This window comes from Anabas testudineus, chromosome 19 (genome assembly GCF_900324465.2).
Source record: "Anabas testudineus chromosome 19, fAnaTes1.2, whole genome shotgun sequence".
NCBI classification, from domain to species: domain Eukaryota; kingdom Metazoa; phylum Chordata; class Actinopteri; order Anabantiformes; family Anabantidae; genus Anabas; species Anabas testudineus.
Window position 1 is genome coordinate 3,592,727 of NC_046628.1, and position 26,501 is coordinate 3,619,227.

At 41.3% G+C, this 26,501-nt stretch overlaps 2 protein-coding genes across 2 annotated transcripts; both read left to right on the plus strand.

Moving 5' to 3' along the window:
• The first annotated feature begins 351 nt into the window (after nt 1-351).
• On the plus strand, nt 352-9,487 carry cops3 (COP9 signalosome subunit 3). The gene is made up of 12 exons (XM_026350852.2): nt 352-514; nt 1,496-1,625; nt 2,531-2,643; nt 2,880-2,929; nt 4,021-4,113; nt 4,409-4,588; nt 4,704-4,844; nt 5,903-6,076; nt 6,376-6,462; nt 8,259-8,372; nt 8,473-8,553; nt 8,644-9,487. Exons 1-12 carry the CDS (start codon nt 460-462, stop codon nt 8,695-8,697), a joined length of 1,272 nt encoding a protein of 423 aa, XP_026206637.1. The 5' UTR covers nt 352-459; the 3' UTR covers nt 8,698-9,487.
• Nucleotides 9,488-9,800: 313 nt separating this feature from the next.
• usp22 (ubiquitin specific peptidase 22) lies at nt 9,801-26,481 on the plus strand. Its single transcript, XM_026350851.1, has 13 exons — nt 9,801-10,264; nt 14,550-14,682; nt 17,712-17,825; nt 19,529-19,630; nt 20,421-20,587; nt 20,690-20,837; nt 21,092-21,194; nt 21,792-21,950; nt 22,693-22,819; nt 22,908-22,999; nt 24,082-24,144; nt 24,263-24,412; nt 24,563-26,481. Exons 1-13 carry the CDS (start codon nt 10,145-10,147, stop codon nt 24,603-24,605), a joined length of 1,521 nt encoding a protein of 506 aa, XP_026206636.1. The 5' UTR covers nt 9,801-10,144; the 3' UTR covers nt 24,606-26,481.
• Nucleotides 26,482-26,501: the final 20 nt, after the last annotated feature.

Consider the following 26,501-nt stretch of genomic DNA (forward strand, 5'->3'; position numbering starts at 1 on the left):
TTTTTAGAAGTTATCAACGTTGGTATCCTGTTCATGAACAGTGAATGCTTTATAGACAGTGAGGCAGCTATTACATTTTATTACATCTTTGTTGACAATTCTAAGTCACTTCCGGTGTCTTTTCCATAAAGGGAGAACTAGTTCTACAGTCTGAATTACTATAGTTGTACCTGAACCGATAAAACAAATAATTTCATTTATTAAACTCTTGATTAAAATAGACTATAATGAATTTCTTGATGACTATGATACAAATGCCATGAGCGAAATGTGCCTGTCCCTTTAAAAATCCGACGGTCCACTCGTAACTCTCGCTACAGTCTGTTCTGTTCTTATGATCTCGCGATAGCTTCACCTCAGTGGCGGCTGTGTGGCCCCCTGTCTCAGTCCGGACGGAGTTGTTTCTGACGTTTGAATGAAAAACAGTGCAAATTACCTCCACTTTGGACCCAGGAAATAATGGCTTCAGCCTTGGAGCAGTTTGTGAACAATGTGCGGCAGCTCTCCGCTCAAGGTAGGTTTAGTAAACTCATTCGACTGGGAAGTATTAGCTACTTAGCTAGCATATGCTATCCAATGCTTGCCGATAGCTAGGTAGCCAAACTGGTGAGAGCCCTGTTTTTGCTTTATCATGTAAACACACCATAAAAATTACTTTGTTTGGCTGCGGGAGTTCTGTTAAGTATCACCAGAAGATGCGTTACTACACGGAGGCGCTAGAGATAATCGCGAACTCATTAGGTCATCAAAGAAAATGTCAAAATCATACTTTTTGTTTTTGATCTGGAAAATTATTTCTGGGGACTGGCTACCGGTAGTCCCGCCCTGGCCCCACACCATTGGCTGTTGAACAGAATAAGCGGGTATTATTGGTTCAAAGTCATCTGTCGATCACACTTGTATTACCTCTGTTGCAAGGCCTTGACACAACACTTGACCGGCCGATTTCTATCGAAATACTTAGACACAACACGATAGATATAAACAGTTTTGTACGCCAGTGTGTTTCACACACTTGCAAAGAGTAGTCTCTTTTCTTTCATAGACAAGACATTTTGAATTTTATCATTTAATTTGACCACTAAACAATAATAAAAATACTTCAGCACACTTAAAAGAATGCATTTCCCCTTACTCCTTTGTGGATATTATCAATTTACCCTTATTCCTTCCAGTTGTTGTGATGAGTGGAATGTAATAATATTTGATTTTGGTAACAGATGCAATTAATTATTGCATATGTTTCTCTTGTCTAATGCAGCATTTAATAAGTATGTGCTGTTGTGAAACTCTGACATTAAATCTAATTATGACAACATAAGTTAATTAAGAAACGCAGGGCTGTCCAAAAGAATGGTTTCTAAAGCTAGATATGCATCCAGCAGTCAGCTGTGAACTGTATTTAATATTATGAGTTACCTGTCCTTCAGAAGCTGTAAAGGGCATACAAAAAGGTTTAATTTCTCTTGCACTCCACCTGGTTACCTCCACCCAGGCCAGATGACTCAGCTGTGTGAGTTGATCAACAAGAGTGGGGAGCTGCTGGCCAAAAATCTATCCCACCTGGACACAGTGCTGGGGGCCTTGGATATCCAGGAGCATTCCCTAGGTGTGCTGGCTGTGCTGTAAGTACCTGCTTTCATTTCTTTTTGCGGGTTTGCCATCATCGATGGAGTTGCTGCTGGTCAATAACCTTTATCTGTCTGTGATGAGGTCTGCTGCTGCTTTGTTGATATGTTCAGTTTTGTCCCATCCTGAGCCCATCCTGTCTCTACACCCCTGCTGTTGTTACACTCGCATTTTCAGCTACAATGTATTTTCTAAGCTGGAGCTGGAGTGTGTCTGCTGGGGTAACTCATTTATTAAGTAATATAATTCAGGACTCAAAGAGCATTATTAATCCTAGAGGGAAATCACTAACATTGCAGTTGCTAAAGTGGTTTCAAGAAAAAATATCTAGTATATGTTTTATAAAGTGTAGTTATATTATGCTTTTTATCATAGATTCTCTGTTGCACATAACACAGTAGCATTAGGCAGGAAATAACTACAGGCTACCTGTTGCATGTACAGCTAATAACGTAGGAATAACATCCTTTATTGTAGCAATGAAGGCAGTTATATCTTGTTACATAGACAGCAGGAAACAGCAGTGCTGCACTGAATGTTTAATAGAAATAAAAATGACTGTGATTCACAAGTGAAGTTTGGTTGTAGACATTTAAAGCTTACTACTATGTAAAAAAACACAGAACAAAATAATTGTTTTAAACAATTAACTATGGGCACACTAGATGTTATTATTCTTCATCCCAAACCTGAAACACGAAGCCGTTTATAAAATGCCAGGAGATATATTTCCACATGCGAAAACTAAGCATAAGTCTGTGACAAAGACCTACATTCAAAATTATAATAACAAATAATGCCTTTTTTTCAGTCTCAAATGCCACAGTGATGCTGGCAGTTAAGCTTTAAGGCCTGTATAGATGTCTCCATGATTTACCGATTATTTACGCTTATATTTCAGATTTGTGAAGTTCTCCATGCCAAACATCCCTGACTTTGAGACGCTCTTCTCTCAAGTCCAACTTTTCATCAGTACCTGCAATGGGGAGCACATTAGATATGCAACAGACACTTGTAAGTACTGACTAATGAAAATCAGTCACTCTTAGATGTTTACAATGCATGTTTGTTTTGCAACTTTGAGCTTGCGGAACAGTCAGTACAGTAAGTGTGACTGGGGTTTTCCAGCAATATGGTTGGATACATAAACTGCAAGTGTAGAATCATGCTGTACACTCAACCAAGTGTGAGCAGTACATGATATTAACAAAGTTTTAGTTTAACACTTCATCTCTTGTTTCCTTTCATAGTTGCTGGTCTCTGCCACCAGTTGACAAATGCCCTTGTAGAGCGGAAACAGGTAAGACTTTTATATTTCAAAAGGGATTTGTAGCATTTGTAATTGTAATATTTTTCTTCTAGTGTGTAAAATTTAAAAGTATTTTACATCCTTACACACAGCATACATACATTCTTTTTATTTTTTTTTTATTTTTTTTACAGATTATGCAGTTTTTAAAATTCTGATAATTCTTCAGCTAAAGCAGTTTGTTTTTATTCATGACTCACAGCAGCAATTGCTGTAGGCTGTGGTTACTAATAAAGACTGAATAGTTTAAATATCAGCATACAGAATGCAAACAGGGCTTGTTTATTTATTTATTTTTGGAGTGGAGTGTGTCTCTTTATCTCCCCATCATTTATGTAGATAGGGTGGCCAAAACATTTTGTAATATAATGCACTCCTGTACAACTCAACCACCCACTATGTCAAACAAACATACAGTAGAATTATCAAATGAAAGTTTCAACAGAAACGTGTAGATGTAGAATTCATGGCAAAGCTGCTGTATTGAATTGTTAGACTGTACAGGTGTACCGATAAAGTGGCCAGTGTGGATATACTCACACACAGCGCTTGACAAGCCCATGCTACAGTTCACCAGCAGACACATACGACCCTAGTCTATGTTGACTAACGGAGAAAACAAAGCAACACCACTTCCTTCCACCTAAACACACATTAGTGTTTCTCTTGTATGATGTTTTTGTGGTTCGTATTATGTTCTCATTACTGAACAGCGTCTGTGTCAGTGTGCCCATAACGAGCATGTGATCTTCATAAGGCACTAGCGAATGAGCTAGGTGAAATGTGTGTAGTGCACTTGGTGTGTGCACCTTCACAGCAGAAGCAGTTTCCCCCTTTGGCGAAGATGAAATTCAAAGTCTAAATTTAAATCACATTTTTCAACTCTGTCAGACAAGACAAGGCCCAAATGAGTCATCCCGTCACAGCAGCGAGCGGCAGCAGCTCAGAGCAGCGTGTTCTTCTTTAGCTAAATATTTAAATACATTTTTGTGTGCAACAGACCTGGACTATTTTCACTGTGTTTGGGTGTTTTGGGTGAGCTGCAGCTGGATAACACATCTTTTTTCTTCCTTCTTTGACAGCCATTGAGGGGTGTCGTGGTCCTAAAACAGGCAATAGACAAAATGCAGATGAACACAAACCAACTTACCTCAGTTCATGCAGACTTGTGTCAGGTAAGTCACTGCCCCCGCTGAAATCCTACAAGGCCTCCTGCTTCGACTTGAACATTTAATTTAGCTGCAAATGTGATCTGTAGGCTGTATTACCCATAATTAGTATGTACATTATCTTGATTGCTTCTTCCTCCCAAATGCACACTTGTTGAATATGCTGTTTAAGACTTGTGTTTAAGACTTGACGTGTCAAATTACTCAGAGACACAAGCTCAGTGGCAGGGCTGTCTGTGAACTGCATGCTATTCAGTGGCATACTGTCAGTCATCCTCACCACATACCTATCTCTCCACAGCTGTGCTTGTTAGCAAAGTGTTTCAAGCCCGCCCTGCCCTTCTTGGAGCTGGACATGATGGACATCTGCAAGGAGAATGGAGCCTATGACGCAAAGCACTTTTTATGTTACTACTACTATGGTGGCATGATCTACACAGGCCTCAAAAATTTTGAAAGAGCACTGTATTTTTATGAACAGGTATTTTCTTGAGCTGTACTGGCACTTTCATATCTTTGCAAGACCATAGGAGAACATGCTTCTGCACTTGCCACTTGTTGGGCCTTGCCTCACGTTTCTAATCTTCCTTTGTCAGGCAATAACCACTCCAGCCATGGCAGTGAGCCACATCATGTTGGAAGCCTATAAGAAATACATCCTGGTGTCACTCATTCTCCATGGCAAAGTGCAGCAGCTGCCCAAATACACCTCACAAATAGTAGGGAGGTTCATCAAGGTAAGGATGCACGGCACAGGTGTATTGAATAGTATTATAGAGTTGTAACTACATGTTACATTTCCATGTAATTATTTAACATGAAGCTTCTCACTCCATCCACTACTGGTTAACACAATCTGCATCCAACTCAGGCTGTCGCAGCATTACACATACTTAAGTCTTTATTTATCCAAGTAGCACTAAACTCTAAGCACCCAAAAGGTTGTGCTGTGAAGTATAGTGGTTTTTCATGCAAACAGGGCGTCTTAATTTTCATCATCAGTTCACTTGTTGATTTTGTTGTAGTTAATCAATCATTACTATTACAAAGGACATAGTCATTAAGCTGTCAATAGTTTATAGTGGCTATTTCCAGCCTCTCCAGTTCCTAGCTATAAGAACTATTTCTCATAAAATCGCAATAGAAACATAGGAATGCAGAAGTTCAGCCGACTGTTGCTTTCATGTGTTAAATACATTCAAGTCACAGTGCCAGTCCCCTGGATACTTTGTAAAGCAGTACATGTGGACCATTTCTAAAGAGATTTCCCTAACTCTCAGAGACTTTTCTAGGTGGTTGGACTAAAAAATAATCGGATTCTATACAGTGTGTCCTTATTCGATGAAGATTTTTTTCTCATTTACATTTGTCTCATTATTTTGATGTCAGTGTTGATGATCTTACTTAGTACCTATGCTTTTATGTAGACCTAAAGGGGAATATGAGAATTCAGGAAATATCATCAGAAATAGGTGAGTTGTTAAAATGACTCTTCAAGTTCGAAACAACAGCAATGTACTGCTTTTTGGGGTATCTGGAGAATTTGGAACTGTGACTCAGATGTATGTAACACATGAAATGTACAAGCCGGGACTATGCTGTCAGCTGCTAGTCACTGTGGGCGACTGTTTTTCTGCTGGTCATCATGTTAGGTTTCCACATGTTAGCTAATTTCCTCCCACATCTGAAGGAAATGAGAGTGTATTAATAATCCTTTTACTTACACGGTAAAAAAAGTACAAATCTAAGTATTGAGCTCTCAGTATGTTTTTTCCATCTTTTCCCCTTCCTTCAGCCCCTGAGCAACGCGTACCATGAGTTAGCTCAGGTCTACACCACCAACAATCCTGCCGAGCTGCGCAGCCTCGTCAACAAACATAGCGAGACGTTCACAAGAGACAACAACACAGGCCTGGTCAAACAGTGCCTCTCCTCCCTCTACAAGAAGAACATCCAGAGGCTAACAAAGGTGGCTGTGTCTGCATGTTTGCTATGAGTGTGTGTTTGTGTCCTTTTGCTTTTTTTACCACACATGCCAGATGTCTTCACCAGTACATATCAGTAGAAATGATGTTGATCTTGTAAAATGTAAACTGTAATGTAAGAGGACTGCTATATCTCAAAATATCTCTTAGTCCTTAAAGTCCTTCTGTCCATTTATCGTTGAGCTTGGTAAATAATTCTCTATCAAACTGTGGTTTAGATTTGATTCAGATTTGTATTGCGAATGCTGTATTAAACTGTATTTGCCTGATGTGCCACCTACAGACCTTCCTGACGCTGTCTTTGCAAGATATGGCAAGTCGAGTTCAGCTGTCAGGCCCACAGGAAGCAGAGAAATATGTCTTACACATGGTGAGTAGGTTCAGAAAAACCACCAACAGATGTTGTTAAATGTGTATCTAATGACATGTAATCAATTAATATCTATAGTAGTTGATCATTTGGGCCATGTGAGGATTATGTTTTTGGACTTTTCAAGTGCTTTCAATAGCATCCAACTACTCATCCTTGGAGAAAAACTGAAAGGGATGGGGATTGACCTCTTATTTGTTTCCTGGACCACTGACTACCTGACAGAAAGGCCACAATTTGTGAGGCTGGAGATCTGCATCTTGGTAAATTTCTAAGCAGCACTGGAGCTCCACAGGGGACTCTTTTGGCTCTATTCCTGTACACACTGTACAATGACAGCAGACATCAAGTACAATTCTGAGTGTTGCCACATTCAGAAGTACTCTGATGATACTGCAGTTGTTGCATGTATCAGAAATGGACAGGAAGAGAAGTACAGAGGACTGATAAAATCCATCTGCTGCCTCCTACTGAACACCTCTGAAACCAAGGAGATGGTAGTGGATTTGGTCTAAAGGTCTAATCCCCCCCTCTTCATCCAGTCAGCATTTGTGGTGTGGACATTGAAGTGGTGCCAGCCTAATACACTATACAATACAAAAAAGGACAGACGTCTTTTCCTCCAAAGGCGGCTTAGGTCATTAGAGGTCTGCAGGAAGATGTTTAGTAGCAAGTGTGCTGTTTTAATGCTGCAGTTTGCTGGGGAGGCAGCATAAAGCAGAAGGTAGCTGGACAAACTGGTGCAAAAAGTCTGCACAGTGACTGGAATGAGGTTTGACTCTTGAGGCTGTGGTGGAGAAACGCACACAGAAGAAGATAGAGACCATTCTACACTACACCGACCATCCCCTACGCAACATTGTGATGGACCATAGAAGAAGCTGCAGTGGACGACTCAACTCACTGCGGTGTAGGACTGAAAGATACAGGGGATCCTTCGTCCCCATGGCCATCAGGCTCTACAACACCCTACAGCCAACAGCAGAAGATTACTAACTACTTTCATTATCTTTCTATCTACAAGACTACATGTATTTCCTTTCAAGGAGTAATAAAGCTTATCTTATCTTATGCCTTTCTTAGATCGTAGACAAAGAGAGATGTTAGAAGGTGAAGTCACATTTACTCATTAATGCTTGGGACCATTCAGCCCTGAGACCATAGACTTAATGAGATGTTATGTTGAAGAACATGGCAGTCATAAGTGATGAGTGAACATTCGGCAGGATTTGTTTTATCGGTGTGTTTTACTATGCACAATAGGAACGTAGGATCTTAACACTTCTTGCAGTAGCTATTAATTTTCAGCTTTGGGATTTAATGGACATATCTCAGGATTGTTTTTCCAGCTTTCTGTTCAGGTCCCTTTTTTGTCAGGCACATCAAATCATTCTTAGGCATTGTTCTGTAACTTGACTCGGGGGGGAATACAGGACAGTTTTTCTTGTTAATGTTAATGGAGCATACTGCATCCCACACAAATGATCTGTCACACAAACGATTCAATTTTTGTCTAAATAGCCTTTTTAATGAGACTTGTGTTAGAAACATGTCTCCTCCAACAGAATCTGTGCATGTGTCTGTCTAAAGGTTATCTCTTGGCAACTCTTAAACAGTTGGGACACCGTCATTTCCTATCTGATCCCAGAGTAGGGAATACTGATAAAAACAGATTTTCTTTATCCTTTAAATCTACCTGGAACTCTTTCCAAGGTGTTAAGTGTACATTTCATCCACATTAGTATCACTACAAAAAGCTTTGCAGTGAACTTAATGTTCTTCTTCGTGTTCCGCAGATTGAAGATGGTGAGATCTACGCTAGCATTAACCAAAAGGACGGCATGGTATGCTTCCACGACAACCCTGAAAAATACAACAACCCTGCAATGCTCCACAAAATTGACCAAGAGGTGAGGACCTCTTTCCAGCCTGGTTTCAGGCTAATCTTATTTATGAATCCCTTTGTTTTATCATCAGTATGTGCTTTTGATGTTGTTTTTAATGTTTCAGATGTTGAAATGTATAGAGCTGGATGAGAAACTAAAGTCAATGGATCAGGAAATCACAGTAAACCCACAATTTGTGCAGAAGGTGAGAATAAGTTTAGCAGCAGCATAAATGTCAATCTTCACGCCCACCTGCAGTTTTTGTACTTTGTGACGCTTTATGTTCTTCCCCCAGAGTATGGGATCGCAGGAGGATGATGTTGGTAGCAAAACATCAAGTTATTCCTGAGGGGGCTTGGACAGGGAGAGAACGCTGCAGCCACCCCAACACGTTCTTCCCAGGATGAGTTGGATTTTTTTTTAAAGAGGAAAACAAACATTCTATTGCATATGGACATTGGTCAAGGAAAATCTAATTGTGTGGAATGATGATAAATTTGGTTATTCTTTCTTCACAGTGTCTTAAGGATAACAAAAGATCCTTACAGAAATGGAAAAAAGATTACAATTTTGTCAGTGTTTTATTTATCAATGTTCAGGTTGGAGCGCCACTGCTACATTAACAGAAACCACAATAATAAAAACTGGACTTATTTGTTCCAAACATATGTGTGAATAATTTCACTGTTTGTTTTGGTTCTGCTGCATGATGGCCGTAACTCAAGGGCATTACGTGTGAGATAAAACATCTGTAACTGACGAGGAATAAATCTGATATATTCTACATTTGTAAAGACTACAATGATCGTTTCTCTCACTCCTTTTGGTTAGAATGTAGATATTATCGATCGTGAATCTGTACACAGGGACATGCCCTTGACCAAACCCGGCACAGCAGAGGAGTTGTTCACAATCTGGTGCACTGTTTGTTTGTTTTTTTTTTTTGTTTTTTTTTTGTTTTGTTTCCTCTTTTCCTTTTTTGTTTTTTAGGTCGGATCCACACGAGGTCGCTAGAGCACTGTACAGAAAACCGTTTTGACAGCTTGTTATTAAAGGACAGATGAAACAAAACTGTCATGTCACTTGGGAGCTTGAGCTTTGCGATTGTGGATCTGTTAATAATAAATTGTTTAAGAATATAGTTTTGGGTTTCATTGCTTTGTGGAAACATTCTCATGTGCTGTGAGGTCAACTTGAATTTCCATCAGCTTTTGAATGCCACACTGTAACGCTCTTGATGGATCCGATGAAACGGATTTATGCCTCGGCCAATCAACGACCTTACACAGGCGGATGTGGTGTGCAGGAGAATCGCACCAATCACGAAGCCGTATCCACTTCACGGAGGCGGGACTTAAACGCCAGAAGAAAGTTTTCACACGCCAATCATGCGCAGCACTCAGCTCTCATTGGCTCACGCTATGAATGAGGTGGGTCTTAGCGACACTTGCAGTGTAAGCTGCTGTTGAAATTCCAGTGCTAACCAACTTTAGCCAGCTTGCTAACATGTAATTGAGCCAATGTGAAGAACTACACCTACAGCGATATTCCGTATTAAATGCGTACATCATATTTCATTTACAGTAGGGGGGTGTAGGAAAATTAGTCTTTATGTTCTCTATTGCGCGTGTCTCAGTTACCGCAACCAGGACATGTCCAGTTAGCCAGAACGCAGCAATCGGTGGGTAACGAACCTGGCAAGCTAGTCCGCCAGCGTGTTTGGACTGGGTCTGCGCCGAGGGATTTGAACAAGTTTCATCGCCCAGAGGACCGTAAAGCCGGATGCTTTGACTACCATGAGTCCCGCAGGCTGCCCCCATGTCAACGGCTTTAAAGTGGACAACTGGAAGCAGAACCTAAGGGTTATTTATCAGTGTTTCGTGTGGAGCGGCTCAGCCGAGACCAGAAAGCGCAAGGTAACAAGTGACAGAGGCAAAGGGGCTAAGAAGAGCCTCAAACATACGATATATGGTGTGTGTGTGTGTGTGTGTGTGTGTGTGTGTGTGTGTCTGTCTGGTGGGTTAGGCTAACACCGCCCTACCAAAACCACACAAATCGACACACAAGCGTCCTGCATGCCAAACTACTGTCTGCCCTCAGTCTACCCACGCTCAGAGTCGAGTTGTTGTCTTGATAGCTGGTCTAAACGCCAACCTGAACACCTGACAGACCGCAGAACAACTAAAAACAAACGAAACTACCAGAATAACCGGTTAACGTTAGGTGATTTCAACGCCAGAGACCGCATCGTACAGTAGATTAGGAAGGTGATGTGCATCTGTTTGCAATGGCACTGCGCCTGCAGTGGCTCCACTTCCCTCCAACAGCAGACCGCAGGCCAGCATTACACGGGGGCATCTCCTCGCTCATGAGGCACTGATGGCTTTAAAATGATCTAAGCAGTCGTGAATCTTCACCCCAGTAGACATTCTGCACCTGTTATCCTAACAGCTAACCCAAAGCCAGAAATGCAAGAGATGCCTTCACTGCACGACATGGGCAACACGGTTTAACTGGTCAAACAAACCATCAGACGGTTTCACGTGGCTGTGCCTGCTCATATGTTCTTAAGGGAAGAAATGGATTGAACTGAGTCATGTTTATTGTAAATATTCCCCTCTCACGTGAGGACAGAGCAGATGAGTAAAATGTGAGCATGTACTTGTATCTGCAGTGTGCGCACCCTGAAGAGCAGATAATGCTGGCAGGAGGGTTCACACCCCTGCTGCGTATAACCCCCCCTGTGGCACTACATTTGTATTGATCATGGCTCCGTTGAGCATGCAGTTACAAGCATGCCTGTCACAGAAAATCCCTGCACAGGACATACTCTGTTCCTGCCCCAATAATCCACAGTCAATCAAGCTATACCTGCAAACCCTATGCATGATATGCTGCTATGGATCAAGATTTATAGGTTTCAGGGTTTCATTTTTATTATTAAGTGTGATAATGGTGGTGTGGTGCCACCTCTGCAGACAGGTGAGCTTGCATTTTAATTTTAATGTTAGACGGTGCAGATACTGCGATGTTGAGTTTTGTTGTTATGTCTTTTTAAAGTGGCTTTCTTCCCATTTCCTCATACAGTTTTATGGATTTGTGTCAGACATGTATAGTAATTGGTATAATGCCTTTGTTTTGGAATGCATTGGCCTTTAATTCAGCCATCTGCCGTTCCCTTCAATGGACTAGACAAATAATGTTGCGTTTGGCTCATGCTCTGATATAGTCCCCATTTACACTTGTAACAAGTATCTTTCCAGCCCATTACAATTACTTCTCCTGCTGGGAGACGGCTTGCCATTGACATTTCTGCAGTCAGGGTATTCTCTAGGTGTTAGGAGAGACACAAGACCTCACTAAGCAAGTGGCCTGTTGATTAGGTCATGACCATTCAATTTTAGCTGCTGCTGTATGTCCATAACTACTCCACACGTGTTGTCAGACTCCTGCTGGCATGAGCGTTAAAGGATGTAAAGGTGTGTTTACAGACTGACACCAATTCCCTCAATGAATACAGTGAGGTTTAGGAAAATACACAGGCCTGCTGTAACACTGGCAGTTGGAAAAAAGAGTGAGGAGAGATTGTTGCATATTGATGCCTTTACATAATTCATGTGCTGTCTAAGCACTTATGCATGGAGGGATGTGTTTGAGTGGAATAAAAATCAATGTTTTCTTTTTTTGTTTGCTTTCTCCTTTTTTTTTTTTTTTTTTTTGTGCATGTGTAGGCTGCCATGTCAAGCATTTAAGCAACAGAGAATGAATCTAGTTACTGTTGGACAGCATAGGGCTAATGGTTGGACAGTCTACATATTTCTTCATTTTTTATAATTTTGTGATTGGAGCTTAAAGTTATATCCGTTGACTGAAGATGAATCAGCAGTTATTCTAATACTAATTACTACTATACTAATGTTCAGTTTCTTATTACACATATTTGTGTATGTACTATTTCTAGAAAAGTTAATGCTCTTTCTAAAAAGCAATAAAGTAAAATCTGTGTTATGTCAATTTGCTTGAATTTTGTATTAACTATACGCACATTGAACGTTTCATGCTTGCAACAAACTCAAAAAAAAAAGTTATGACAGAGTCAAAGCAAAACTGAAAGGTTTATAAAATATTGAAATACCACTAGGATAGCATCCAGGAAAGGCTCAGTGTGTGATTTCAACCAAGAATTTAGTCTTTCACCGTTTTTAGTACATGTTATTTAAAAAAGCATTAGGGCACACACAGAGGAAAAATCAGTATATAAAGGGCAAGGGTGAAAACCACTGTTGAATGTTTGTGGCCGTTGGGCCCTCATTGCATGTGTTCAGGAGCACCACTGTCCCTTAATACAGTCCACTGCTGCATTGAGAAATGCAGAAACCTGAAAAGTTTTTACACAAGGAGGAAGCCATACATCAATTCTGTGCAGAAACGCTGCCTAAGTTCTCTGGTCTCAAGCTCAAGTCGCGTAGATCGTAAGACAGCGGAGACATGTTCTTTGGTCAGATGAGTCCACATTTTATTTTCTTTATGGGAAAATGTAAGATTCCTTGTGCCAAAAAGAAAAAGAACAAGGCCACCACAGTATGTGTGTTACCGCATCAAATTCCAAATTTGCTTATATTTACAAAATAAAATTAAGCTGGTCAGTGAAAACGCTGAAAATCTTTTCTATGTATTTGATTCAACAAATATTTCTAATTGTTGTTACATATTAGGAAAAGTCCCAGTTTTACTAGAAATGAGGTTTGTACATACATCAGAAAGGATGTAATATGAACCATGACAGGCAGATGCTACAGCAACATCACCTTTCCGCTTTCAAACCGCAATACTACAATTTTATTTTCATGCAACATTAGCTTACAAACTGCAACAGATGCTGGTACAGTCACAAGACAAAGTACCCGAACAGTGGTTCTTACAGCTCTAATTGTAGCTCACCATATTCTCACACATTTGGTCTCACATCAAACAAAGCACAAGTCTTGTGCAGTGGCATCATCAAGTTATCATCTAAATTCCAGCCATCGTGTTCTCTTTAATATTCTCTTTTTGTTTTTGCCGCTCTTCTTTTACTTTCTGCCTCCTGTCTTTTCTTATTAGGCCTGCTCTAGTGATCCAGGCATTGCTCATTTCTTCTCACCTCGTCATATCCTCGATGGCTCATTGGCATGCCAGCTTTTCATCTGCATGCTTTTGAACAGTTGCTATCTGCCCTCCATCCACAATCATGCCCCCCTCCTTTATCTTTCCTACTTTACCATCAAACAGAATACACAGGAACGTATTAATCAACTGTACTGCAGTGTAGGTTTACACGTTAATCATATAAATCTGGGAACCATGTCAGTAAGCAGAACAGAGAGACACAACACATAAGAGGTCTGAGGTTTTTTTGGCCTGTGTTTATTCACTCAATAACATACGCCAGTGCCCCACACACACACACACACACACAGAAAAGTGCACTCATTAAATTGTGTCCCGGGCACCTACTGTGATTCATGACTGCCAAAAGAGGCTGAAAAAAAAGTTGTAGGGAATGTTTTTTACAGATTGAAGAATATCTAACGTCACACAGTGATTGAACTCAGAAATATGGCCATGGTGCACCAATTTGTTACGTACCACATATTGGTTGAAAAGTAGCTTCAGCATCCTGAAATGTCAAACAAAATGTGTTTCTACCACAACCTTAGTAGACCTGATGTGAACACTCTTAAGGTGTAGGGGTGTTTGCTGTAGTTTGAGGCCTTGACTAGGGGGTGCATTTAAATTCAATTCAATTAATTCGAAATTGAAATCGCACTGTATTTACTAGTGTGTTTTGCTTGTAGCCACTCATAAACGCAAATCTTTAAAACTGTATTATATATACTTTTTTTTTTTTTCTTTTAAGGAGATGGGGCCTTTCCAGCCCCCACTAAGGGTTTATGGAAATGTTTTAGCTGCCTGCTGGTGCTGGAAGCATATTTTATGGGAGTGGTTTATCACAAGCAGCACCCCATGACATTAAATATTGATGAGTGCAGCTTTAAAGCCTTGCTGCATTTTCTAATTTTATGTATATTTTAAAGCAGATGTTGCTTAAGTTAGCATGAAGGGACCAAGCTGGTGTGTGTCTGACAGTGCAGCAGTTGTGACCATCTTTTGTTGGGTCTCCCTGTTTATGCCTTTCACCTTGTCTCACCTCTCTTTCAGGCCAAGTCATGTGTCTGCCACATGTGCGGCGCCCACCTCAACAGACTCCACTCGTGCCTCTACTGTGTCTTCTTCGCCTGTTTTGCCAAAAAACACATCCACGAGCACGCCAAGAGCAAAAGGCATAACTTAGGTACGGCACGACACAAATGCACAACGTAAGGCCATCTGTATCCACAGGTGCAATTGGAGCAGGTGTACATTTCGAATGTTTTGTTGGACACATGGTGTAACATCAGACATCCAGACCTGCAATTAGCCTCTTTTACTTAAATTGAGTTGCCTTCTAAACAGACCCACACACTGTGTATACATTATGCATACAAACACACTCCCCCAAGACAGCTAAAAGGGCTAATTATACAGCTGAGTGGCTAATGAAGATGTAGCCTGAAGCTGAAGTATAATATACACCAGACTGAGTGTGTGTGTATGTGTTTATATGTAAAATCATTTACAAGATGTGGACTTGTACAGGCCTGTGACACATTTGTGGTTTTTGTGATGCATTTAATTAAAAAAAGAAATAAGAGTGACACAGAGAGCTCTTACGCAACCTGGTGCAACATAATTGCAACACAGTCTAAAGCACACAGCCTCAAGGGGGATTTCATTGTCACCTGTGTATTAAGCCTCCTGTAGCCAATTAGAAGGAATATATGCATTAGTGAACTTACTAATGAATTGGGAGTGAGGTCTGTCTTGGTGACTGATTAAAATGAAGCGCACTCATGCATGGTAAGGCTGGCTTATTGTGTATGCTTCCATGGTTTACAATTTGTTTCACCCAAAGTCCGTTTAAAAAAAAAAAAAAATCAGGGACGTGTGTTTATAGCACAAAAACTTAGATTTGCTGCTGCCTTATTTTGACAGAATTATTATTTCAGGTCAGAGAGGGCAATGTAAAACGTTGCACATAAGCGATTGCAGTGATAATTTGCATTGCTTCCTCGCTAAAGCCGGAGAAGGCTTCTATTTTCCAAACTGCACCCTCCACACGGTGTTTCTCACCATGGCTCACATGGAGGTCACTCACTTAGAAGGTGTTCATAGTGAGAAATAGGAAAGTTGTTTTTCAATTCTCTGAATTAAATATTTGCGTCAAACAGACACAATCTGGATGGCACCAGATTTGAACAAAGGCGTGGGTGTTTGCTGAACACCAAGAACAGTTGGCTGTTTTCCTCCATCCCTGCTACTCCCACAGGGACACATGGGCTGTAATAACCAAAACATAGCTCAAAAAAAAATCACTGATTTTTTACAGGGACAACTCATTCAGTTAAACCATCTGCTTAAAAGTCTCCTGTACTTTGTGTGAAGTATGGGCAGCAATCATATGTAGATAGTTGAATAATGAAAGGAAAAAACATGATTACGTGTATTACTGTTCCACCCTGAGTTTCCAATACAACCTCCCTGCCATGGTTTCTCCAGGTCTCTGGTCCCCATTGAGGGCAAAATGCATTCACAAGGTTAGCTAAACTCGTGAAACTTCAAGTTCCACTAAATGAAGCTGATCTCCTTAAAATTACCCTGTTTCAAAGAAAAATATCTCTGCTTTTGTTTCCTATCAAAATGAAATCCTTAATAAGCTGCTTCTACACCGGAGGAGGATCAATGTCTTCTACCGGCTTTTTCCTCAGGTTACAGAATTAATCCGAAATGCTACGTGAGACAATAAATCTGAAGAGTATTGTATTTTGTTGCATATGGCAAACTAGAAAACATAGATGGAAAAGATAGCATAAGAGCAAATTATTCAATTAAATCTTGTTTTTGTTGTCTTTAAAACACACGGATGCATCATCGACATAGAAAGATGCGCTAGGTGGCAAAAATACTGTAAGTAGCACGACATCATCCTGTTGGTGTAAATGGTGTAATACCAGTCATGCACCCAGTGTCTTTCTTTTTTATTCTCTCTGCAATAGAATAAGCCTGTTTGTGCTGCAAGCGAAGAATGTTGCACTGCAGTCCTCGGTGGAGAACGGTGCTGCAGCAAAGACGCTCGGGGTGTCTCTGACAAAGCCTGGTTTTGGCAGATGTTGAGAATCTGCCTGGCTTGTTTTTAAGAAGCCTCCCTTACTCTTGTTATCACTCTGCTCAGAAAGACCCCCTCCTGTGTGCGTGTGTTTCCCACGGAGTGTAATTGTGAGTTTAATTAGGTTAGCAGCCGAATTAAACGCTGCAAAAAATAGAATAGAGAGTGAGAAAGTGTCTAATACAGTAGAGAGTGAAAAGAGGCACAGATCTCAGCAGACGGGTGAGGAGGTAATTAAGTCATATTTAACAAACCCTGTGGAATTAGCCTCCATTAAATCGCTGCCTCTCCTCCCTCCTGCTTCTCCTCCTCTTTTCTTTTTTGCCATCCCATCTCTTTTATCTAACCGTTTTATGCATTTTCACTCACAGCTATTTGCTGTATTCTGTTTGCAGTCTCGTATTAGACTCATCTCTCTATCCTCTTGTTCCCATGGTTACCTGATGACCCCTTTGATGTTCACAATTGTAAAAGGATATTATCTATATGTAACATTATCTTCGTCCTGTGTTTTTTTTTATCTACTATCAGTTCAGTGCCGTTCACCACTTCAGTACTTCTCTAATTCAGCAGTTTCCCCTACCTCCTTACCTTCATCCATCCTCTCCTCCCTTGCTTCCTTTTGTCCCCCTCCACACCTACAGAATAGCATCCAGGAGAAGCCTACAGGCAGGTTGTCACGGCAACAGCAAACAGGTAGCTGCAGGTGACGAGAATGGGAGGGAGTGGAAGGCCTGTTTTGGTGAAAGTGCTTGTGTGATGTGAGATATTGCACAGTCAGATAGGCGTCTCCCTCTTCCCCTCTTTACCTTTTGACTCCTCGCTGTTCTCTCCATCTCTCAGGCTGCTTCTCCATCGTTTCTGGATGGTGTTAACAGATAGCTGATATGGCAGCAGATAAGACTCTGCTACTTGGCATGTCAGCACCATGGCAACATAACCTGCATGGACCTGAATAGAAAAGGACTGCGAGATGAATCAGTTAGCGGTTCACACATCCGTTTATGACCCTCATATAAGCAGATTAAACTATGTGTCCCTGCATTTGAACGTACTTTGTTTTTCATTCATCATTTAGCTTCATTATCATCATCCTTCTTTTGTTTATGTTTTCACAGCTATTGACCTGCTGTATGGGGGAATATACTGCTTTATGTGTCAAGACTACATTTATGATAAAGACATGGAACAGATTGCCAAAGAGGAACAAAGAAAAGCCTGGAAAATGCAAGGTATTTCAGCATCAAACACACTGTGCCATGTACACTGTGACATACACACCATGCCAATGTTTCTCACTGAGCTGAACAGCTGATGAAGACCTGAGGAGCTAATGTGTTTAGAAAAACTAAGTCGATAGTTGTGGGCAATGTGGACATGAGTAGTACAGTATTTTTCAATGTTAAATGATGATATTAGAGTAGTACCATTTAACAATATCTTATCTGCTATGACCTCAGACTTTCCAACATGCATATGCAAACACATTATTACTCAACTATGTTGTCATTATCTTGATAGAGCATTTTTTTGTAGTTGCTGGAGGCTGTGAAGTATTTAAAAGTTGTAACTCCGCACAACAGCTCAATGAAGGGTCTGACAAATGAAACGTGAATCCTTAATGGTGCAACGATTACATTCCCACCCCCCAACAGATATATCATCTCTTCATACAGGACTTGACATTAACTTAACTAACTCACCAGCCACTGTGGCTCGTGGTTTTCCAAAGTTACTAGCCACTCAACCTTTTTTACTGTTGTCAAGAAATCTTGTTTTATAAGATTAAAGTCAACAAAACCATGCTAACAATTACTTAAACCAGATTTACCCTTTATAATGTTATTACTCGAGTTAAATATATTTAGGGAGCTAAGAAAATATTCCTGAGCACAATGTGAGTGCTTTTTACTGCAGTAAACTGTAAGTTGCATCTAATGGACAGCAGAGTGCTTTCATTGGGTTTCTTTTATTAGAAACGGAGCTTCTCTGAGTCCCTGACCTGGGCTTTAAGAGTGAGCAATCTATGTGTGCTCTCAGTCTCTGTTCTGTCTCGTTACCTGAGAGGATGGGAATTTGGCCATTCTGAGACCAAATCCTGCGTTCGTGCCTGAAATAGTAACGTCCTTCTTTAAAATCATTGTCTGTCTCTGTATATTCAGAGCAAGTACAGCACAAACACAACAAGAACCTGCAAACAGGTGAAGATAATTACTTGACTGCTATTTTCAGTGCTTTTGTGGTGATCAGTTACATTATTTAAACTTATGCAGGATGTTGTATCACTTAAGACTGTGTAATATAAACTGTCATCTCCTGTTGTCTGCACCTGTTTTAATGGGTCACTCACATAAGAAAAGCACAGTCGAACAGAAAATCTTCAAGTTTATCTACTTTACACACTGAATGAACCTGTTCCTGAGAGCAACACAAGCTCTGAGGAACCAATAGATCGTGTGAAATCATCAACAATATTATCCAGCTAACCTGTTAATCCATGTACGAAGAACAGGGCTTAGGTCTTAACTCCGGCTTCCTTTGTTTGCGGGGGAAAAAAAACACATTTAAAAATACAGTTTCAACAGTGACACATTACTGAACCGCTTCTCCATTATATACTGCCCTGACCTCTCAGACAATTTGAGACAGGTCTGCCGACTGTCCCCAGAGTCAAAGGTAAACACGAAGCAGCTGCATTTACAGTAATTATGTACCACAGAGCCAGAACACACAGAGAAAAATTAGCTCCAAGCTGCAATGATTAGTCGATTTATTACATTACATTTCTGAAAGTAATCAGACCTCTTAAGTTTTTGCACACTATTTTGTTACAGGTGCTACACACATAAAGTTTCCTTCTTGTAAGGAAAGCTTGAAAAGGAAGAGAAACACAAGAAGCAAATGCTCAGGTGTGTTTGTGTATGATGTGTTGCAGGTATAGGTGAGAAGTACTCAACGTGGGAGCCCACCAAGAGAGAGCTCGATCTGCTCCGCCACAACCCCAAGAGGAGGAGAATCACATCCAACTGTACCATAGGTTAGTCTCTCTCTCACTCACTCACTGTCATGCATGTACAACTGCGCCAGGCTTGGATCAAGAGCAGAGGGAAACATGCTGAGAGATGAAGTGACAAATACACAAAGTCATAGACCTCACAATTTTCTGAAGTCTGACCCCTCCTGCTTGCTGCCTGATGGACAAGATATAAGATATAGCTCTCACTATAAATGAGCTATAACGTACAAGTCTAAGTGATGGCTAGACAGTTGCACAGAAAGATGCATTATGTATTGTGTAAAAAAAACAGAAGAACATTTTGGCTGCAGGGAAAACCAGAATTAAGCAGTGTGTGGGAGAGAGAAGAGCTGGCATATGTTTAACACCTTGTAGCAGCCTGCAGGGATCTGCTGTAGCACCATTAACATCCCTGGCACTGTCTAAGGTGAGGGAAATTACAGGCCTGGCTGCTCATCTGTGAGAACACAGCCTCTACCCTTCCTCTCCCTGCCTCCTCCTCTTTCCTTACTCGCTTCCTCTTTCTCTCCTCAGCCACGTCCGAGTGTGGTTCGGGCTGCTGTAATCTGACAAGGGCTTCCCTGCATGCAGTCCAGCATTGCCTCAGGCATATCAAGGCATTTAGTTGTGTGGGTGTGTGGGTGTGTGTGTGTGTCTTGGTTGTCCACCCTTAACAGCATTGCAGCTTAGATACGCCACTGCAGCAGCCAATAGAACTGAGCCCTTTCTCTCTGTCCTCCACCCATTCTCTCGCTTCGCCAGTTCTTTGTTCCTCTTTGTTCCAATCTTCCTCTCTCCCCTCCACCCTCAGGCCTGCGTGGTCTGATAAACCTGGGCAACACGTGCTTCATGAACTGCATCGTCCAGGCGCTGACACACACTCCGCTGTTGCGTGACTTCTTCCTGTCCGACCGACACAAATGCGAGATGCAGAGCAACTCCTGCTTGGTGTGCGAGATGTCGCAACTCTTCCAGGAGGTGACTGTCCTGTTGCAATTTTAAGAATTTGATCAAATTGGTTGCATCAGAGGTGCAGAGGAGAAACTTTTTGTCTCATACACACACATTTTCCCTCTCCAGTTCTACTCTGGCCATCGTTCGCCTCACATCCCGTTCCGCCTCCTCCACCTTGTGTGGACACACGCCCGTCACCTGGCCGGCTACGAGCAGCAGGACGCACACGAGTTCCTCATCGCAGCACTGGATGTCCTGCACAGACACTGCAAAGGTCAAACGAGCACGCACACACAAACATTTATGCATTTAGAAACACAAACATAAGGCCAAAGTCTAGAGAGACGAGGTGAGGACGAGAGGTGATTGGATGAGAGGAGCTGACAGGATGAAGAGTGAAAAGACAGCTGCAGTAATAGAGAGATGGAGAGGCTCTCTTGGTTCTCTCAACAACATAGAAGCAGTGACAGTGGCTGGGAAGTTGCACAGCATTGCTTTTAGTGACAGCGTGTGTTCATATCCACACAGACGACAACGGGAAGAAAGCCAACAACCCGAACCACTGTAACTGCATCATCGACCAAATCTTCACAGGTGGCCTGCAGTCTGACGTCACCTGTCAAGTGTGCCAGTAAGTGTGTGTGTGTGTAGAATTACTATTATTAAAGCACCCCCACAATTAAAAGTCTAATAGAGCATCAACTTACCTTGTACTGACTCAACTGACTCAAACAGTTGCTCAAAAATGAAACCATCTGGATCAGAACTAACCATTACCCTGCCCTGAGGTGACCCACCCACCTCCCCTCTCCTCTATCACTCACAAATTGCACCATAAACAACACACACACACACACACACACACACACACACACACACACACACTGCTTTACTGCAGCAACAGGAAAACCCTTTCATGGCACAAACACGGCCTGTAAAGTTAATCTCTGGTTCCACCTGGTGGCCAAAGAGACTATAGGCTATCAGATACACTTTCCAAGGATTCTGTTAATAGCTGTGTATTTTTAGTGTATTCATTTTCATGTCACTGACAGATGACCCTGTATTGCTGTTTATAGATTTCTGTGGAGTAAAAGTAAAGCCACTCTAATTCCCACAGCATCTCCTCGACCTTACTGTACATACCAGCTAGATAATGTAAACACTGCAGCATTTTCATCACCTTATATGTATACTCATCAAATTTACGCATCTGTCATCCCTCCAGTGGCGTTTCGACAACCATAGACCCATTCTGGGATATCAGCCTGGACCTGCCAGGATCCTCCACACCGTTCTGGCCCCTCAGTCCCGGAGGAGACGGATCCGCACTTAACGGAGAGAGTCACACCACTGGAGCAACAACACTTACAGATTGTCTGCGCAGGTAATTGACACACCGATCAGGATCCTCCACATCAGCATGGTGGCCATATGTAACAGCAGAGTGGCTTTTATGTTTAAACAGATAAATTAATGGAGAGCTGAGGGGAAAATAACATTAGACCCAAGGAGCGTGTTTCATTTTGTTCAGAACTATAAGAAATGCAGAATGAGAGATTATATTCTGCTGTAGAAGTAAATGGAACAGACACTAACCAAGACTTTGTCTCTTTATTGGGAAAAGGTTGCTTTCGCAACAGTAAAATGCCTGATCTGACACGACACTCAAGTGAAAGATGAGTGCCGAAACGCAAACTGCCAAACTTGATATTATATAAACACAGTTTTTCAAGTCTGTCCAACAGATAAGTGCATTCTGGGAAAGCTGCCACAGCAATAACCTCTAGCCCCATGTTCCATTTGATAATTTTAATAATAATCCTACACAAATTTACAGACTTTTTAGTCTGATTAGTCTGATCACTTTATTTCAGTTCAGTTCATATTTTAAAAAAGCTGAATTTCAATGTAATTGTCTTAACACCTGGCCACCAGAATACATTCATGTTTTTTGCATTTTATCTGAATTTTCAGTTACTTCCCTGAACTAAAATTTGACTATAACTTGGTTCCCTGAAACTCATTTCTGTTCTTCCCAAACCCTCTGAGCAGTGACCTCAGGGAGCAGCAGCATCGACACACACAGACATAAACCTGTGTGTTGAATCTCGTCCTCTCCCATTCAGGTTCACCAGACCAGAGCACCTCGGAAGCAGCGCCAAGATCAAGTGCAGCGGTTGCCATAGTTACCAAGAGTCCACCAAGCAGCTGACCATGAAGAAGCTGCCCATCGTGGCCTGCTTTCACCTGAAAGTAAGAGCGCGTGTTTGATGGTGTGACTGCCTAATTTAGGGGTTATTGGTCATCACAGCACTGTTCTAAAGTGTGTGTGCGTTTTCAGAGGTTTGAGCACTCAGCCAAACTACGACGAAAGATCACAACTTATGTCTCCTTTCCACTGGAGCTGGACATGACGCCCTTCATGGCCTCCAGGTGAGTACAGTCCAAACGCAGACGGAAATAATAAACGGCTGATCTGACCTGCAGTTTTACATTTCATCTGGAAACAACAGCAGTTTGTGGGCAACTGCTAAGACCGATCCACAGCCAGCCAGCAAAATGTACCGTAATATAATATGACATCAGTTGTCTCTGTGATGCAGTCGGTCAGTGCAGGAGTTGAAAGACAACCTATGCAGATAGACATAAAACAACCTGCTCCTTACTGACCTCATTAGATTTCCTATCCCTACATACAAGGTGTCAAACAGGTGTCAGATGATACATAGCATAAAGTGTACTGTAGATACAGATTACAAGCAAAGTCACTCACAAACTGTCACTCGGTCGCCATTCTGCCAACTTGTCGAGATGAACACCCCCAACAACGCAGCTCACTGAGGTAGAGGTTTGTTAGGGAGAGACAGCAGTGATCCCTGGATGAATAATCTTGCTCTGAACATCCCTAAGATGTGGCTTTGTGTGGGCGAGACCGACTGAACTACAGCTCTGGAAAAAAACAAGAGACCACTGCAAAATAATCGGTTTCTCAGCTTTTATTCTTTATAGGTGCATGTACTGGTGAAATGAACGGCTTTGTTAGATTATTTTGCGAACTGTTTTATGAATATTTCTCCTTAATTCCAAATAAACACTATTTTTATTTAGAACATACATTGAAAGACATAAACACACAACACACATGAAAATAACATAAATCACGCAGTGTTTGCAGAATTTAAATAATTCAAAGAAACTTTATAGCAAGAAATGAAAAGAAATCCATTCACTTTTTCAAAACGGATTCATGAACGTTTATACTTGGCAGGAGTGAAATATCCTGGGACCACGTTAAAGATGTGTTTGGATGTAACTGGGTTATGGCAGCTCAGTCAACTCCAGAAACTGACAAAGTCATAAATCAGATTGAAAGGAAATAGTATTATCTGTTCATTTCCAAATAATGTAATTGTTTACATCCCCTACTGACAACATGCATACATGAAAATACTTCAGCGGCTGACACCAGGAACAGCTGGTACTGCGATGACTGAGTCTGTTCCACTGTGTTTCAGTAAAGACAGCAGGATAAATGGGCAGTACCAGCAGACCGTGGACCCCTTCAACAACGACAACAAGTGCGGCTAACGTGATAAATCAATACACATTGCAAATAATTAAAAATGAACCACTTTGCCATCTGTCACCTGACTCATTGAGGCCGCATAATCTCTCTTCTCTTCCTGTCTGGAACAGATATAGTCTTTTTGCTGTGGTGAACCACCAGGGGACACTAGAGAGCGGACATTACACCACCTTTATCCGGCAGCACAAGGACCAGTGGTTCAAATGTGACGACGCCATCATCACCAAGGCCAGCATCAAAGACGTGCTGGATAGTGAAGGGTGAGCGAGTCGTCGCCTTACCACATGCTGCCTGGTGCAGAATCATTTGTTTACATGTAACTGAATCCAGTTTGCTGTGGTGTTTCCACTAAATGCTTCCCTTGCCAGTGGTGCTGCTGTTTGACCCTGTGGTGCTTTTAACCCCCACAGGTACCTTCTGTTTTACCACAAACAGTTCCTGGAATACGAGTAGACGGCTCCAACAGCACAGCCTGCCGGAGGAGAGGAGGGGTGATGCAAGAGTTAGTTGCACGGGGACAGGTAATGAGCGTGACAAGAGAGGCAAGGAAACAGAAAGCCAAGCCTCCTTTAGTCACTCTTAAGTTGCAATTCTTACATGGAACCACCATTACTACATACATATCAAGTTCCTCTGCCTGACATTGAAGGATGAACTGTCTGCTGTGTGGGACTGAGCACACGTTCAAGAACCAAACAAAATGCTAAAAGCTATTTGGAAGGGAGATTTGTTTGGGTCCTGAGGGACTATTGCATTCTTGCAATAGTTTTTTTTGCACTGGAATTCAGGGGATAAAGAAGAAAACAACTGTGATAGATTGTTATAAGAAAGACCTTTCTGCAAAATCTGTCTGTACTTGCTTTAATACAATAGACAAATAGTGTTATATCCTTTTTCTGTTTGTTTGTTTTAGACACAGAAAGAAGAAAAGTTTCTTTTTTATTTTATTTTACTGGGGACGGTTTACTTGGTCACAAATGCTGTTCACCAACAGCCTGCTCCATGCTTGTGCAGCTGTGTATTTATTGCCACCCCAGAGCAACTAAGAAGTGGAGCTGCACCCTTCCACTGGGATCCTAGACACCGCTTTAGTTGAAACCGGGCAACTTTCTAGACACAAGCACACTTATCCAAAATACTCACACTCCTCCAAATGACCAAATATCGCAAGCATGGAAGTCGTCCTGTTATGCATTTTTCTTCTGAGCGCAAAAAGAAGTAAGGGGAAGAAACATTAACTGACAAACGGTGTTATGAACATTTTATAGAGCGACTGGTTATTCAGTGCATCACTCGTGAGTTTGCAGCTGTCACTCAGATTCTTTTATCAAATTCCTCTTTAGCAAAGACGAGTAAGCGAGGGATCTGTATATTCTGCCTCTCATGCCTGTTGCAGTCGGGAATGGGAGGCAGATTACACAGTGCACATTGAATATTATATTTTTATACATAATGTAACTACAAGTTGGTTTACCTTTTTGCATTCTCCATAAACTTTTACGTTATTCTTTGCCTGAGCTACATTTTGCTGTCAGTCACGTTTTGTTTGTTTGTTGTTTTTCTACACAGAAGCAAAATAGTGCTGATAATTTTCATGAAACTGCTGCTATGGTAGCATTGTTTAATTTAACTTTTTTTCCCAAAATATTAATGTTCAAAATATGTCGATGTGACGCTGTTTCTGGTAAATGGCACAAAAAAAACAAAAAACAATGAAGTGAAACAAAAAAAGAAGGGAGTTATTCTCAGTGAAGAGTGTGTATAAACGGTCAGAAACGCAATCCTGTAGTGTTAACCATCGGCTGCATGTCGCTTTATTTCAGTCTGTACGTTTGTGTGTGTGTGTGCAAATGTATGAGCCCAAGGTGGGAGGGAAAAAAAACAAAACAATGCTCAGTGTATGGGTGTTTGTATGAACTGTGTTATTGCGTGTAAAGAGAAAAATGAGCTGTATGCACGTGTGTCGCGCGCGCGTGCGTATGTTCCGTATGTTCATGTACTGAATCAGTACTTTCAGCATGCCGTCTGAGCTGGGTGTCACATTTTGATAGGATTTTTTTCACATGGTGACGATGTATGTGAAAGTGTGTGTATGTATGTGTGCATGTATACGTGTGTGTATATATACATGTGCGTGTGTGTGTGTATATATGTATGTTTGTGTATATAATATACAGTTTGTATGTAAGAGAAAAATGTCGAAACCTCAAAGTTTATTTGTTCTTTTATGGATCGGGCCATGGGGTTGTAATCAGAAGAAACTTGTCTTGGCCCGTTCAGTCATTCCTCACATACAACTGCTGCAAGAACTGGACACAGTGATGGAAAAACACTCAAATAAAGAAAAAT